Genomic DNA, 13001 nt, shown 5'->3' with positions numbered 1-13001 from the left:
TCATCGAGAGCAGGGAAAGGACTTGCTTTTTGGCCTCTGGCCTCTGCCCACTGGTTTGGGGGAAGATCTGGGAACCCTTTTGGGGCTGGTAGTGTGTGGAAATAAAATTTATACCCCTGGGACACTATGTTGATGACCCAACGGTAGTTGGTAATGGAATACAGTAAGAGTGGAAGTCCTTATGAGGTATTTGCTTCCCACAAGAAATACAATTAACTTTTTCTGACATCGGTCTGAGGCAAGAAAAAAGTTTCCCCAACGGGGTACTTAGCTTTATTGAAGACTTCGAATCTGAAATTCGACTTTGAAAATCTCAGGAGTCGGCCGACCAGCACTTGCGAACTGTTTCTGCTTCGGGCACCACGCGGCAAAAAAGACTGAAGAAAATGGCGTCGGGTGCATCTTATATACCCTTGGCACACTGACGTCAGAAGCGACAGCAACCAACACCGGACCAAGACTTTGGAACTCAGGCCGACTGCGGGACCGCCTAACGGCAGGATAACCCAAGTGTAATGACTGCAGCAGTGCAATACAAACATCGTGAAGTTACTGTGGGTTCTTACCATGAGGGGGAGGCTTAGCACTCCCTGGTTGTGAAGAGGAGGAACTCCATTGCTTAGATCTTTGCATTCCCTGGGGCTGCTGTCTGAGAGGCCTAGTTCCCCGGGGTCTGGGCTGAGCTGACCTGGAGGGGGCAGGAAAGGACCAGTGCTTGGAGAGGCAATGCCTACTGAACCTCGGTGGCTGGACCTGCAAGAAGTCTGTCTGCACAGATTTAGCTTTTTCTTCCATCTTTTTTAAGACCTCCTCTGCCTTGGTGCCAAATAAGCTGTCTTTGTGGAGTGGTGCGTCCAATAATTTGGATTTGACATGGTCTGGGCAAGGACTGTTCCTTTAGCCAAGCATGCCTTCTAAGGACAGAACCAGTGACTGCTGCCCTGCAAAATGCCTCTAGGGCATCAAAACCACATTTGTAAGGTGTGCTTGGTTACCTGACTTTCAGAATGCATTAACCCTTGTAACTCTATTTTCTGCACAAGCAGGAAAGGAAGATATTTTTTGTTTGAGGAGTTCCGTGGTAGGTTGCTGATATTTCAGCATATGGAATTGACAATTTAGTGCTCTAATAGCAAGAGTAGCAGAGGTGTATACTTTTTTACCCCATCTAATGCTCCGGAATCCCTATCTGAGGGGGTGGGATTTTTAGCAGAAGTTGCTTTAATTCCTCTGGGTCCTTGACAGATAACCTCGGGGTCAGCGGTAGGATTTTTGAATAGAAATTTGTGAGAGTCAGGGACTCATATTACCTGTCTGGTTTCCTGGGAGCAGGAGGGAGGGAGGGTGTCAAAAGTCAAACATGGCTCCATAAAAACATCATCCACAACATCCAGGAAAGGAGGAATGGCCAGAGGTCTGTGCTGTGGAAGATCTAGGAATTCCCTGAGTCTCTTTTTGACTGAGGGTAGCCGTGACATTCCCACTGGAAAGGTTTCCTTAAGATATGTAGGTTTTCCCCAAAGGAAAAGTCCTTGGATGGAGAGGCTGAAGGGATGGATTCCTCTGCAGCAGAATCCTCATAAGCTGAGAGGGGTTACATATCTTCATAACCAGATGCATCGGAGTCACTGGACTCCTGTTCAGATAAAACTACTGGGGACAAATCTCTCTTTTGGAAGGGGGAGCCTGGCTTCCCCTGATAAGCATTATAAGGTCTTCTGCCATTTTAAGCATCTGAGACTGAGGCAAGGAAGCAGGTGCCTGAGATTGGGTCGATTTCATGGGTGTGGTTCGTAACCTGGGCCTTAGAAACTCGGTAGTTTTCAAAAGAACAGTAGATGTGAAAGAAGTCGGTCTGTGTCGAGAATTGGTAGTGCAAAGTACTTCTTCAGAAGCCACTGCCTTCTCAGCAGCTCCGGACCAATCCAAGGTAGAGACATCTGCTGGATCCCTTAGTCAACGAAGAGTCTCACGGCATACCAGACTCCGAAAGGGTCTCGGTATTACCTACGAATCCACAGACGCTAGCATCAGGGGCTGCAAAAGCACCTCACAGAGGACCGGAGAACTGACGACTAGCTTAACAGAAGCGTCGTCTGCAGTTTTGGACCTGTGCGGTCTGTCTCTATCTTTAAGTTTTTTCAGAAGACCTGCTGTCGGATGGCTTAACAAAACAATATTGGAATTTGAGGACTGAGCGAAAATATCTAGCTACAATAAGGGCCTGACGATGTATAGTTTCTGGTGTTGAACAGAGCACAAAGGCGACAGCAGGGGACGTCGTGGTCTGGGCCTAAGCAAGTGACGCAGTAGAAATGAAATCTCGGTGAAGTATTTGGTTTCCACAGGCGAAACAATTGTTAACTTTTTCCGACATCGCTTAGAACAAGAAAAAAGGATCCCCAATGGGATACTTAGTTTTAGAAGACTTCAACTTCAATTTCGGAAATGAAAAACTCTGGTAGCAGCCAACCGGCACTCGTGCGAACTGCTTCTACTTCGGGCTCCATGGCAAGAAAGACTCATGTAATGGTATCAGCTGCCTTAATTTACAACACTGATGACCTGACGTCAGTCCTGGAGCGACTGCAACCAACGCAGAAACACTAACCTCTGGTATTCGGGCCGACTGAGGGCTACCCTGGCAGGGATAACCCAAATGTGATGACTGCAACAGTGAAACACTAAGAACAACCACATGTTCCTTGCATTCTTCCCATATCCACTGAGGAGTCTAGCACTAAACATCAGTGGTTTAAGCATTCTGCCTTCCTGCTCACTCTTTTGGAGCTCAGCATTAGTCTTTGGCCCAAACAACTGTATTTTGAATGGGGGATTGGTGAATGATGCATTACAGTTTTTAGCAAAACTGTAGTGTCTAAGCCATGCGCGCCTCCGATAGATTGTGTGTGACCCTAGTTGTCCAGAATGCATTACCGACCTCATTATGAAAAAGTCACACGGTCAGGTTGAATACAGTAGACACTGCTGCTATCTGGCAGTCACGTTCTCTCCTCAAACCATCATGTAGCATTCTTCGGAATGTGCCATGCAGCTTACCCGTTAAAACTCATTAAAACAAAAAAGTTGCACGTCACATAGTCCAGCACTTTAATAGAAAAAGCTGTGGACGTATACACAAACTTACTGAATCACTCCAAAATCCTGAACTCCTTATGTGGTTGAGGATGGGGTGGATCAAAGAACGAAAGGTTTCTTTCTAAAGGGCCACTGCCACCAGTTTAGGTCAGTCAGTAAAGACAAAGTTCAAGACTCCTAGTCCGTCGGAGGCTGGAGAGTTTTGTATGGCCTCCTTGACATATGTGCTGCCATGTCTGGTTCCTTCCAGCCCCTCTGCAAACCAAGTGCAACCATTTTGCTTTGGGTGGGACACCAAACCCCCTCAAAACAACTCCACAAAATAATCTTTCTGCAGAAATTCCTCCAGTGGACAGATTGGGGGGGGGGGGTCACCTGGTTAAGCCCCCTCTATCTCCTTAATTTCAGGATCTACACCAAGCTGGTGTACTCGGGAGGGAACACTAGGATAAACCTCTCCAGTGTCCTTGTTGACATCGGAATACGAGACTTCACAGCAGTCTCTAGACATTTCCTCCTGCATGTTTTCATCCTGGGAACCTTTGAGAGAGAAGTTTCAAAAGGGAATGAAGGAATACCCACCTGTCATGCAATCTAGCTCTACAAAGGCTGTTTCCCTGCCCTTATCGTAAGATGGGTGAGCTAAAGTTTGACTGATAAAATTCTGAGCCTGAGACCAGTAGCTTCGTAGGTGTAAACTGGTCTAATGACCACTGGGGCCTTTATAAGCCTAGTTACGCATCCCAATCACATCTCTCAATTTTATGACCTTGGCAGTTATTTTATGGGGTATATATAAGCTATGGTAATATTTACAAGCTGTTTCAGTTAAGACCAAGGGTGTATTCACAATTTTCCATCCATTGGTCCAGTCTCCTCTTGAACAGGACTAGGGAAACCAGTCCTAGACAAGGGGAATACTCAGATACCCATCTGTCCCCTCCAATGTGTCCCATTTATATTGCAAGCAAATTTTAAATCCATAGGTCAAGTAACACATCTCTCAGTCTGTAGAAAATGCAGTATAAAAACAGGATTTTAGGGTATCTGCATAGGACACTGTTTACACCTTGTATTCTTTTTGTGAGGGCCCACTATGGGCATTTCATTTGTTGCACATGCCTGGTTAGAGTGCAGACGAAATGTCACACTGAAAATGAGCACAATCCCCATTAGTGCAGACTCTCAATATCAAGTGGTCAGTTGGTGCTAAAGACATGGAGGAAACTACCGCTTATCACAGAGATTATGCCTGGGCCATAAATCTTGAATCCGGCTGTGTCAAACTGGGGATCACAAGGAAGCAGCTATAAGTATGGGGTACCAAATTGTCTCTAGCAACAGAACGAGGGTGGGGGGGAACCCCCATTTCAATTTGATTCAAAACCCTTGTCTTTTCCTAGTCCAGATTCGCAGAGAAAAGCAGAATTGTAGGGAGAGCAATATAGTCTCACCATAGCCACTGAAGGATGTCTGAAGAAAAGTCTAGCTAGCTCTTGCTTGAGATGTGCTACTAAGGCATTTCTTTTGAGAAGTGTCTACAGCTGATGAAGCCTGCACCTAGGAAACACCTGAAACAAGTTTGTACAGTGAAGCCTCAAGTCAAATTCACAGTTTCTTTAAGGAGAGTCCATCTTTACCATACAATCCTTTGAGGAAACATGATGTTCTGGAGGAGAGGATGGAAAAAAAACATAATTCTATCATATATTCTCCTACCTATGACTTGCTCTTACCAGCAGAAGATACACTAGCAACATTTATTTCACGATCAAATTGTTTTCAAATTATCCTAGGTTCAAATGCTACACAGCGCATATTCACCATTCAAATGATCGGCACCCAAACAAATTACATGGACACGTACAATCTTGACCTCATGTCCCAGAACTTTTTTTTTTTTTTTTTTTTTTTAAAGCTAAAACATTTTTGCCAAATTTATCCCATTTTCCCATTCTAGATCACAGTCTCACCTAACCCACTCAAAAAAACAAAAGCAATGTTAACCACAGAAAACTAGCAAGAGGCACCACAACAAAAGTAGAAACCATACCAACAACTTCACACCAAAACGGCGATCCCAGCCTAAACAGCAGAATAGAAAAGCAACAAGAAATTCACAACCTAAGAAAAACTGAAAAGGTCTAACCTGGACAATACCACACATTCTACTGGTACTTGCAAATCTCAATGGAAAAAGATCAGTAATTCAATAATTCTAAACTTGGGGTGGGGGCTGGGACTAATCAATGATGCACAGCTGTTGACAGCAAATGAGATCTGGAAAAGCAGAGATGTATTAGGGATTATGAAAATTGTGGGAGGAAGAAAAATCTGGGAAAAGCTTAAAGTTGCCATGTGGACTACTTGCTGCCCGCAGCAACCAGTCCAGCTGCTAAAGTGGACAGACCAAATAATGCAAGATCCATTAGTTTAAAACACTCAGCAAAGTCCATGTGTCAAATGATCTGAAAACCCTTGTAGTGTTACCGTACCTTGCTGTACTGTACAAAAATAAAAATACAGCCTTACACCCATGACAAACAGTTTTAAGAATTCTAATCCCCAAGAGTGGTGTGTAAATGGCTCACTCTACCAAACTTTGTAAACCATCATGTGAACAATAAAAGAACTGCAGTAAAGAATAGTTGTGTTAAATCTTACCATAACCACAGATGTCCTTCTCTTCTATGCTGCAATATTCCTTACATATGGGTTGTATTCCGCCCAAACTACCAGACGTCCGGCCTGTATACAAGAACTTAGGGTCAACTACCTGTACATGGGACGTCGCACATAGGTACAGAATGTCAGCCATAAATGGGATGTCTGCATGTACCACCTTCAGAACTTTTTCACTGCCATTTGGAGAGGCTGACCCGTACATTCGGTCTGACACTGGATCCCATTGGTTCATCTTACAGCTTCAGAGAAGTACCCCATAAGAATTTTAATATATTGCTACTGCCTTTTGTTTTGTTAATGTCATGTAGAAAGGGCAAGTGTAGGTGTGGAAGCAAATTTCACATAAAGACCGTCATGAGCTGTGCTTGTTTTGCTTAAGGCCTACTCATCACCACCGGCAATGGCTTAAACGCCTGGCTAGGGACACTATGGAGGGTTCCGCGAGTACTTATGAGCAGTTTGTAAAGAGGAAGGTCAACAAAGCTAGGCCTAAATCCTCTTCAGCTGTGCCTGCTTCCTCCGACGTCCTCCTTGAGGTTGATGAAAACCCGGAGGTAGAGTCTGCTCCCTCAGCTGGTACAGGTATGGAAACAGTCAGGAGTGCGGATCCTAGCATGTCCGTGGCTATGCAGATGTCCATCCAGTTCCAACAACTTGGGAGAACTGCAGTTAGTGATTGCAGAAGACTCCGAAACTGATGCAGCTTCCCTGTCCAAAGGCTTGCCGGAGGTTAGGCCTATGTCTGCTTTTTCTCCTCAACAGGAAAAGCCTGTGAAGAAGAAGCAAATGACTAGGCATGTTCCCACTCCTCTTACTCCTACAGCGGACTGGTGATTTTTTTTGCAGGACCTTAACGCTCTGATGGCTTTGAGGCCTGCAGCTTTGCCTTCACCCATAGCGAGCCCTGACTTTGCTTCTTCTCCAGTGCAGCCGTCTAGGGTCCAAGGCCTTATTTCAGGACAGCCTGCAGAACTTCAAATTCATGACACAGATTCTGAGGAGTCTTCATCTGATGAAGATATTTTAGCTTACTCCACTCAAATTCCCTCGCCTCTGGAATATGCTTTGACAGAGGAGGAGTTTAATGGGGGGGGGGGGGTTCTCCCATGGAAGGGCTTTCCTTTAGGAAAAATATTAATAAAATGAGAGCGATTATCAAGTGAGGTTCTTCTCAAATCTCTGAGGAACAAGAGGGATTATGAGCTTCTACAGGTGGAGGCCCCTGCAGCTTCAGCAGTCCCACCAGTTCTGCCAGCCTTTTTAGATGTTTTCAAGACTACATCTAAGACTCCCGACTCCCAAGCCCCTTCTCCAAAGAGACATGACAGTTTCTATAAGGTCCTCAAGGATTGCAAATTTCTTTTTAAATGCCCCTCAGATGATCCTGCTGTGGTTTCAATTACCTCAGATAAGTCCTCATGGCTATGACCTTTACCAAGTTACTCCAGTCTGACAAGGGAAGCAAATTTTTGGAAAGATTGGGCAAAAAGGTATATACCTCTTCTACCTTGGCTACCAGGGCAATTAATCAGACATGTCCAGGTATGCTCTAGCCTTGGTTACTTAGGCCACCCAGACTCTTTCCTCATTGCCAGATTCAGAGGCTAAATCTCAGGCCCCTGTTCTATCATTCTCCTCTCAGGTAGCTAGACACTATCAAGGGTAGCTTCGATGCAGAGGAGGCTTTTGCCTCTCTTCTAAGATGACATTCCTGGCTGTGTCTCCAGGCACTTCCAGATGATAAAGGCAAAATTCCTTAATTCCCCTCTTGATAATTTCTCACTGTATGGAAAAGCAGCTGAAGAGTTGTTTAAGTCACTGCAGGAAAAAGGTAAGGAACTCCAGGATTTGAAACACCTTCTGGTTTTACCAATTCCAAAACTTCATCGAAATTTCCTGGCCAAAATTTCCTTTATCGGGAAAACTGCTCATTCTTCTACTCCTGTTCCTTCTGGAACTAAACCCTGTAAGCCTTCCAGAAGGCACCCACAGACTAAGACCATCACTCCTACAGCTGCTGTTGTGGCCCCTCCTCAGCAGCCCTTTCAGCCAAGACAAAGTCCTCTGTGACACCTTGCATCCTCTTCCAAGTCATACCCCTCTGTCCCTTCACCTCCCCCTCTCCCTACCAGCTTGGATGCGGATCACCCAGGACTCCTGGGTGATTTCAGTTATCCAAAACAGACAGTTTATGACTTGGAAGACCCTCACACCCTTCCAGGAATTCCTCAGCCTCCCTCAAGTCAACTGCATCTGTTTTCCCTTGATTCTGGATCAACTTTCCAACCAAGGCATCATTCAGTCTGTCCTTCAAGACCAGCAGGGAAGGGGGTTTTACTCCAGGATGTTTCTAGTTCAAAGGAAAGATGGCCCTTGCAGGCCTATCTTGGATCTTTCCCTATTAAACACCTTCTTGGTGGTGCCTTCCTTCAGAATGCTTATCCCCTTACCTACCTCTTCTTCCCCTGGTCCCTCCTCAAGCTTTCTTAGCTTCTATGGATCTCAAGGATACATAAGCATATCCCCCATATACCCCCCTTCAAAAAATGTTTGCGCTTCTCGCTGGGTTCTTTGCGCTTTCAATTTACTGCCTTGCCCTTTGGTCTTCCTACTGCTCCAAGGGTATTCATAAAGTGCCTAGCCCCAGCCATTGCACATTTAAGGCTGAAAGGAATTCAAGTTTATCCACATTTAGACAATCTGCTGTTTCTGGCCAGCAGCCCAGACACCTTAAAACATTTGAGCTTCACCATTCCCTTTCTGCAGGCACTGGGTTTCACAACAAATCTCCAAAAGTCCTGTATCACACCAAGTCAGGATCTTATATTCCTGGGGTGCAGGTTTCACAGATTTGATGATGTTTTTTCTCCCGGTGAAGAAAGCAACCTATCTCGGGGCATTCATGGAGGCTCTTCTGCTTCTTCCTTCCATCACAGCCAAAAAGTTTGAGACTGCTGGGTTTTATGGCCTCCACTATTCCCATGATACTCTTTGCAAAGCTACACGAGAAAATTCCAGTGGTTTCTCAAGACAGTAAGATCCCAACATGCTCATCCTTTAGATGTCATGAGTCCCCTTCTTTCCTGCTTGAAAGCAGAGTTAGGTTGGTGGATGCAGTAAATCAATCAGAGCCCTGGCCTTCCTCTACAGGTTCCTCAACCAGCTCAGCAACTCTTCAGATGCCTCAGAATTGAGGTAGGGAGCAACTTTTGCTTCCAGAAAAGTTCAGGGCCTTCAGTCCCATTCTCAAAGGAAGGAACATAAGGGAAATAACAGCTTTACTTTTAGCCTTATAGATGTTTCACACACCATATTCCTGCCAGGACCACCACAGATCCTCACAGACAATACTACAGTCCTTTGGTACATAAACAAGCAGGGTGACAAAATCTAATTTCTTCTGTCATGTGGTCATCAGACCTTGGGAACTGGCTACCTTATACAAGGTAACTGCATGTCGTGTACCTTCCTTCAGCTCAGAACTCAGCAGCGGACACATTAAGCAGGTCCACTAGGTCAGCTGCATCCTCAGGGGCCTTCAAGGGCCTAGATGCCCATTTCATCTTGGAAGCAGCCACCTGGTCATCTGTTCAGAGCAGGATTTTCTAGGGCAATTCTGCATGGATTCTTGGAAAATGCTTCCTTTTAGTTTCCTTTTTCTAGCCTCCTCCCTGGGTCCCCTTTTCAGCTCTGGTACCTTCCCATATGTAAAGAATACTGCAACATTCTATAAAGAACATAGAATAGTTGCAAAAAATTTTACCATAACCACAGATGCCCTTCTCTTCTGTGTTGCAGTATTCTATCCCTCCCGGCTTCCCCCTACAGCTTGCTCTTGTCTAGGATGATCTACCAAGGCTTCCCCGGGGGGTCCTCATGGAGCTTTCTTATCCTGAAGATGGTACGTGCAGACAACCGTTTTATGGCTGACACTGTCTACGTACAACGTCCCACATACAGGCAGTGGCTCTAAGCTCTTGTACACAGGCTGACGTTGGGTTGTTTGAGCAGAATACAACCCACATGTAAAGAATGCTGCAGTACTGAATAGAAGGACATCAATGGGATCCAGTGTATTTGCAAATTACCAAGTTCAGGTTGAGAGAAGATTCTACACTCCATCACTCCCCAAATCATACATACTCAGGTAATGGCAAATACATTTAATACAATTCTTACCGCAGTACACTGTCTCCGCAGGCAGGACTGCTTCATTCGCCCTGGTCCCCCGAACTTCTTCATGTCTTTGCAGAAGTGGCACTCGCCGCACTCCGTCCGCAGACAGGCGTCGCACTTCCGGCAACGGGTCCGGCGTCGGCGAGCTCCTCCCAGGTTTTTACTTGACGACATTGGCTATCCTGGCTTCAGCTCTGTTTTGGGCTAGAAGAGAATATGCTTTTCAGTTAGAGGAAGAAACCAGAAGGATCAATAACAAATATGGAATACATTTGCTCAAAAAGAATACTAAACCAACTCAGTATGACACATGAACACAATACAGTATATATTACTAATAACCGGTATACCTCTAAGCCCAAGATCAACATTTACTGTAGTAATATACATCAGGAATTCGCTACAGAATGCTTAAGGTGTTCAATACCCTTCCTGTGCACAAAATGCTGCATCTTGTAGTCCCCTCCCCCAACAGTGCATCATATTCACAGTTTGCTAGTATGCTGGATTTCCCCAGAATATGCACTGCTACTAGAAAGTGGTTGGAGGACATCAGTCATTGTCACACACACAGAGGGGTAAGATTGTTCCCCCTTGATTGTTAATGTAGCAGGCCATAGACATGCTGTCGGTTTGAACTGCAATGGTCCTTAGAGGGAGAACATCTTGAAATGCCTACAATGCTAGGACTGCTCATCTCCACAACACTGACATAAGATCTCATGTGGGGAGACCATGTGCCTTGGACTGTCCTTCCCAAGGAATGCCCTCCATCCCAGCTGGGAGGCATCTATGGTCACTGTGTATGCTGGGGGAAACCGAACGAAGGGGCAACTTAAGTAAATGTCATCTGACTGGATCCACTAGTGAATAGGACTTCTGCATACTAGAGTAAATCTGAATAGAGATTCTCGAAGAAGAGACTACAGAACTACTAGAGTGAATTGAACACCACACATATAGTAACATGCTAAAGGGACTAATACTATAGACACTGACATAGAACCTACAGCCTGAACGACAAGTCTGGCAGGAGGAGCAGGATGAGAAAGAATCTGGTGAACCTGGGATTTGACTGTGAATATATGAAGAGGTAGATAAGCAATTTAACTTAATGTGTTTAGATGAGCACCAATGAACTTGAGGCTCTGTACTGATAGCAGTTTGAATTTGGAAATGTTGACTGTAATGTCTAGTGATTGGCAAATTTGCAGCAGAGAGTTCCTGGACTGTTCTAGGAGATGCCTGGTTAGGGTGGTGAGGAGCAAGTTGAAATATGGAAACACTCAGAACCCTTGCAATCTCAGGTGAACTGCTACCACTGCCATTCATTTGGTAAACACCCTGGAGGCTGTGGTGTGTCCAAACAGCAAGGCTCTGAACGGATAGCGACAGTCTCCCAACGGAAATGTCTTCGGCAAAGTCAGTGTACTTTGATGTAATAAGTTGATCTTTAGGATGCGTACTAACACATCCAATCATCCTTGTGTAAAAGAGGTAGAATGGACTAATAGTGACCATTCAGAACTTTGATTTCCTCACATACTGCTTCAGAATGCTTAGATCCAAAACTGGTCTCAGGTCCCCCTGTCTTTTTTGGCACTAAAAAGAACCTAGAGTAATTTCTGAATACTCTATGGTGGGGTGGGACCTCCTGGATGCCTCTTGTTCAACAGCTTCTGAATTTCTTGAGCTGCAGCTTCTCTCTGAGTGGAACATCGGGAAGCTCTCTTCTTCTGGAAGTGGGGGTTTGGGAAAGTAGTATTAAGTAACCTCTGCATATCATTTTTAGCACCCAAGAATCTTTTGTTACCCCCGACTGTACCAAAAGCCTTCAGAAATACTGACTCCCTCAGGGATGGATTATCTGAGAATTTACAACCTTTCTGCTTAAGGGTCTCCAAAATGTCTCCAAATGAGATGTCATTAAGTGGTGATCTGGGGAACCCTTCCCCTTTCATCAAAGTCAGTATATTTAATGAGATATTCCAAAGGGGAATCTATGTGCCTCCTTTTACACTTCTCCCTCAGTGAATCTCCTCAGCAGGATGCTCTGGGGAGGTGTTGAAAGACAGGGTGGCTCTTCTATGGGAATTGCCTGGATGCTAGTTGGTACTGGATGTCCCCGTGGAGCAAGTCTGATGGGATCAGAGCTCAGAACCATAGAGGCAAAATGTGTAGGATCAGAGGACATAAAAGAAACTGGATATCCTGAATGAGAGAACATGTCCACAACTTTGAAGGCTGACAGATTAGGAGAAGCCATTGCTATCTGCACTGAAGCAGAGACTTCAAAAGTAGGTAAACCACAACTGTGTCTAGATCCATGCCTCCAGAAAGGAGCCAGACCAGAGCTATCAATGAGGCTCCCAAGGGGCAAGGATGAATCAGACCTAATGGATCCAAAGCTGATGCTTCAGCTCAGACTCATCCTGGTCCAAGGGAACAGAACTGGTTAGATAAAAAGTTGGGGTCGGAGATGGGGCTTTAAAACAGAAGTATATCCTTCAGTCTTGTCCAACTGTATGGGAAGTGGTAGGAAGGTTCAAGGAACCAATGGGAGACAGTATAACCACATTCTGGATCTGAGGAACTTTCTCATCAGCCTATCCACTTCAGCTTCAGAGTGGACTGAGGTCTGAAGTGTCTCCTCAGAGTTTTCATGAGAGGATAATGCAGCAGAGGAGAAATAGGGTCAACAAACTTGGGAGAGCAAGTTCTCAGCATATTAAGAAGTTCAAGAATTCGGATCAAATGGTTTGGATACTTAGGATGAGCAATGGGACTGCCTGAAATAACTATCTGATCTGAAGAATTAGGACCTGAAGTTTTTCTCTTCAAATCTGGCAAAGGCAGATCCAATTTGCATATTCTGTGTGGAAGTTCCAAGGACGATGAAGTCTTCGGAGACTTGGGGGGGGGTAGCTTTCCATGCTCCAATGTAGTCTTGGATGATTTGCTGGGGTCTGAACCCTGGAGGAGGAAGATGATTAAGGAGGTAATAACCCTTTAAGGACCAACTTCTTCCTCCTGTCTAAAGT

At 45.1% G+C, this 13001-nt stretch overlaps 1 protein-coding gene across 1 annotated transcript in view; it reads right to left on the bottom strand.

Moving 5' to 3' along the window:
* FBXL19 (F-box and leucine rich repeat protein 19) overlaps positions 1-10160 on the bottom strand; it is a 1144361-nt gene extending 1134201 nt beyond the window's left edge. Inside the window, exon 1 of the mRNA XM_044086223.1 lies at positions 9964-10160. Coding sequence (XP_043942158.1) covers positions 9964-10134 — 171 coding nt within the window. The 5' untranslated portion in view covers positions 10135-10160. The remainder of the gene's footprint in view (positions 1-9963) is intronic.
* Positions 10161-13001: the final 2841 nt, after the last annotated feature.

Source organism: Protopterus annectens, chromosome 10.part0 (genome assembly GCF_019279795.1).
Source record: "Protopterus annectens isolate FY-2018-M chromosome 10.part0, PAN1.0, whole genome shotgun sequence".
NCBI lineage: Eukaryota > Metazoa > Chordata > Ceratodontiformes > Protopteridae > Protopterus > Protopterus annectens.
This window is presented reverse-complemented; position numbering and strand designations above follow the sequence as displayed.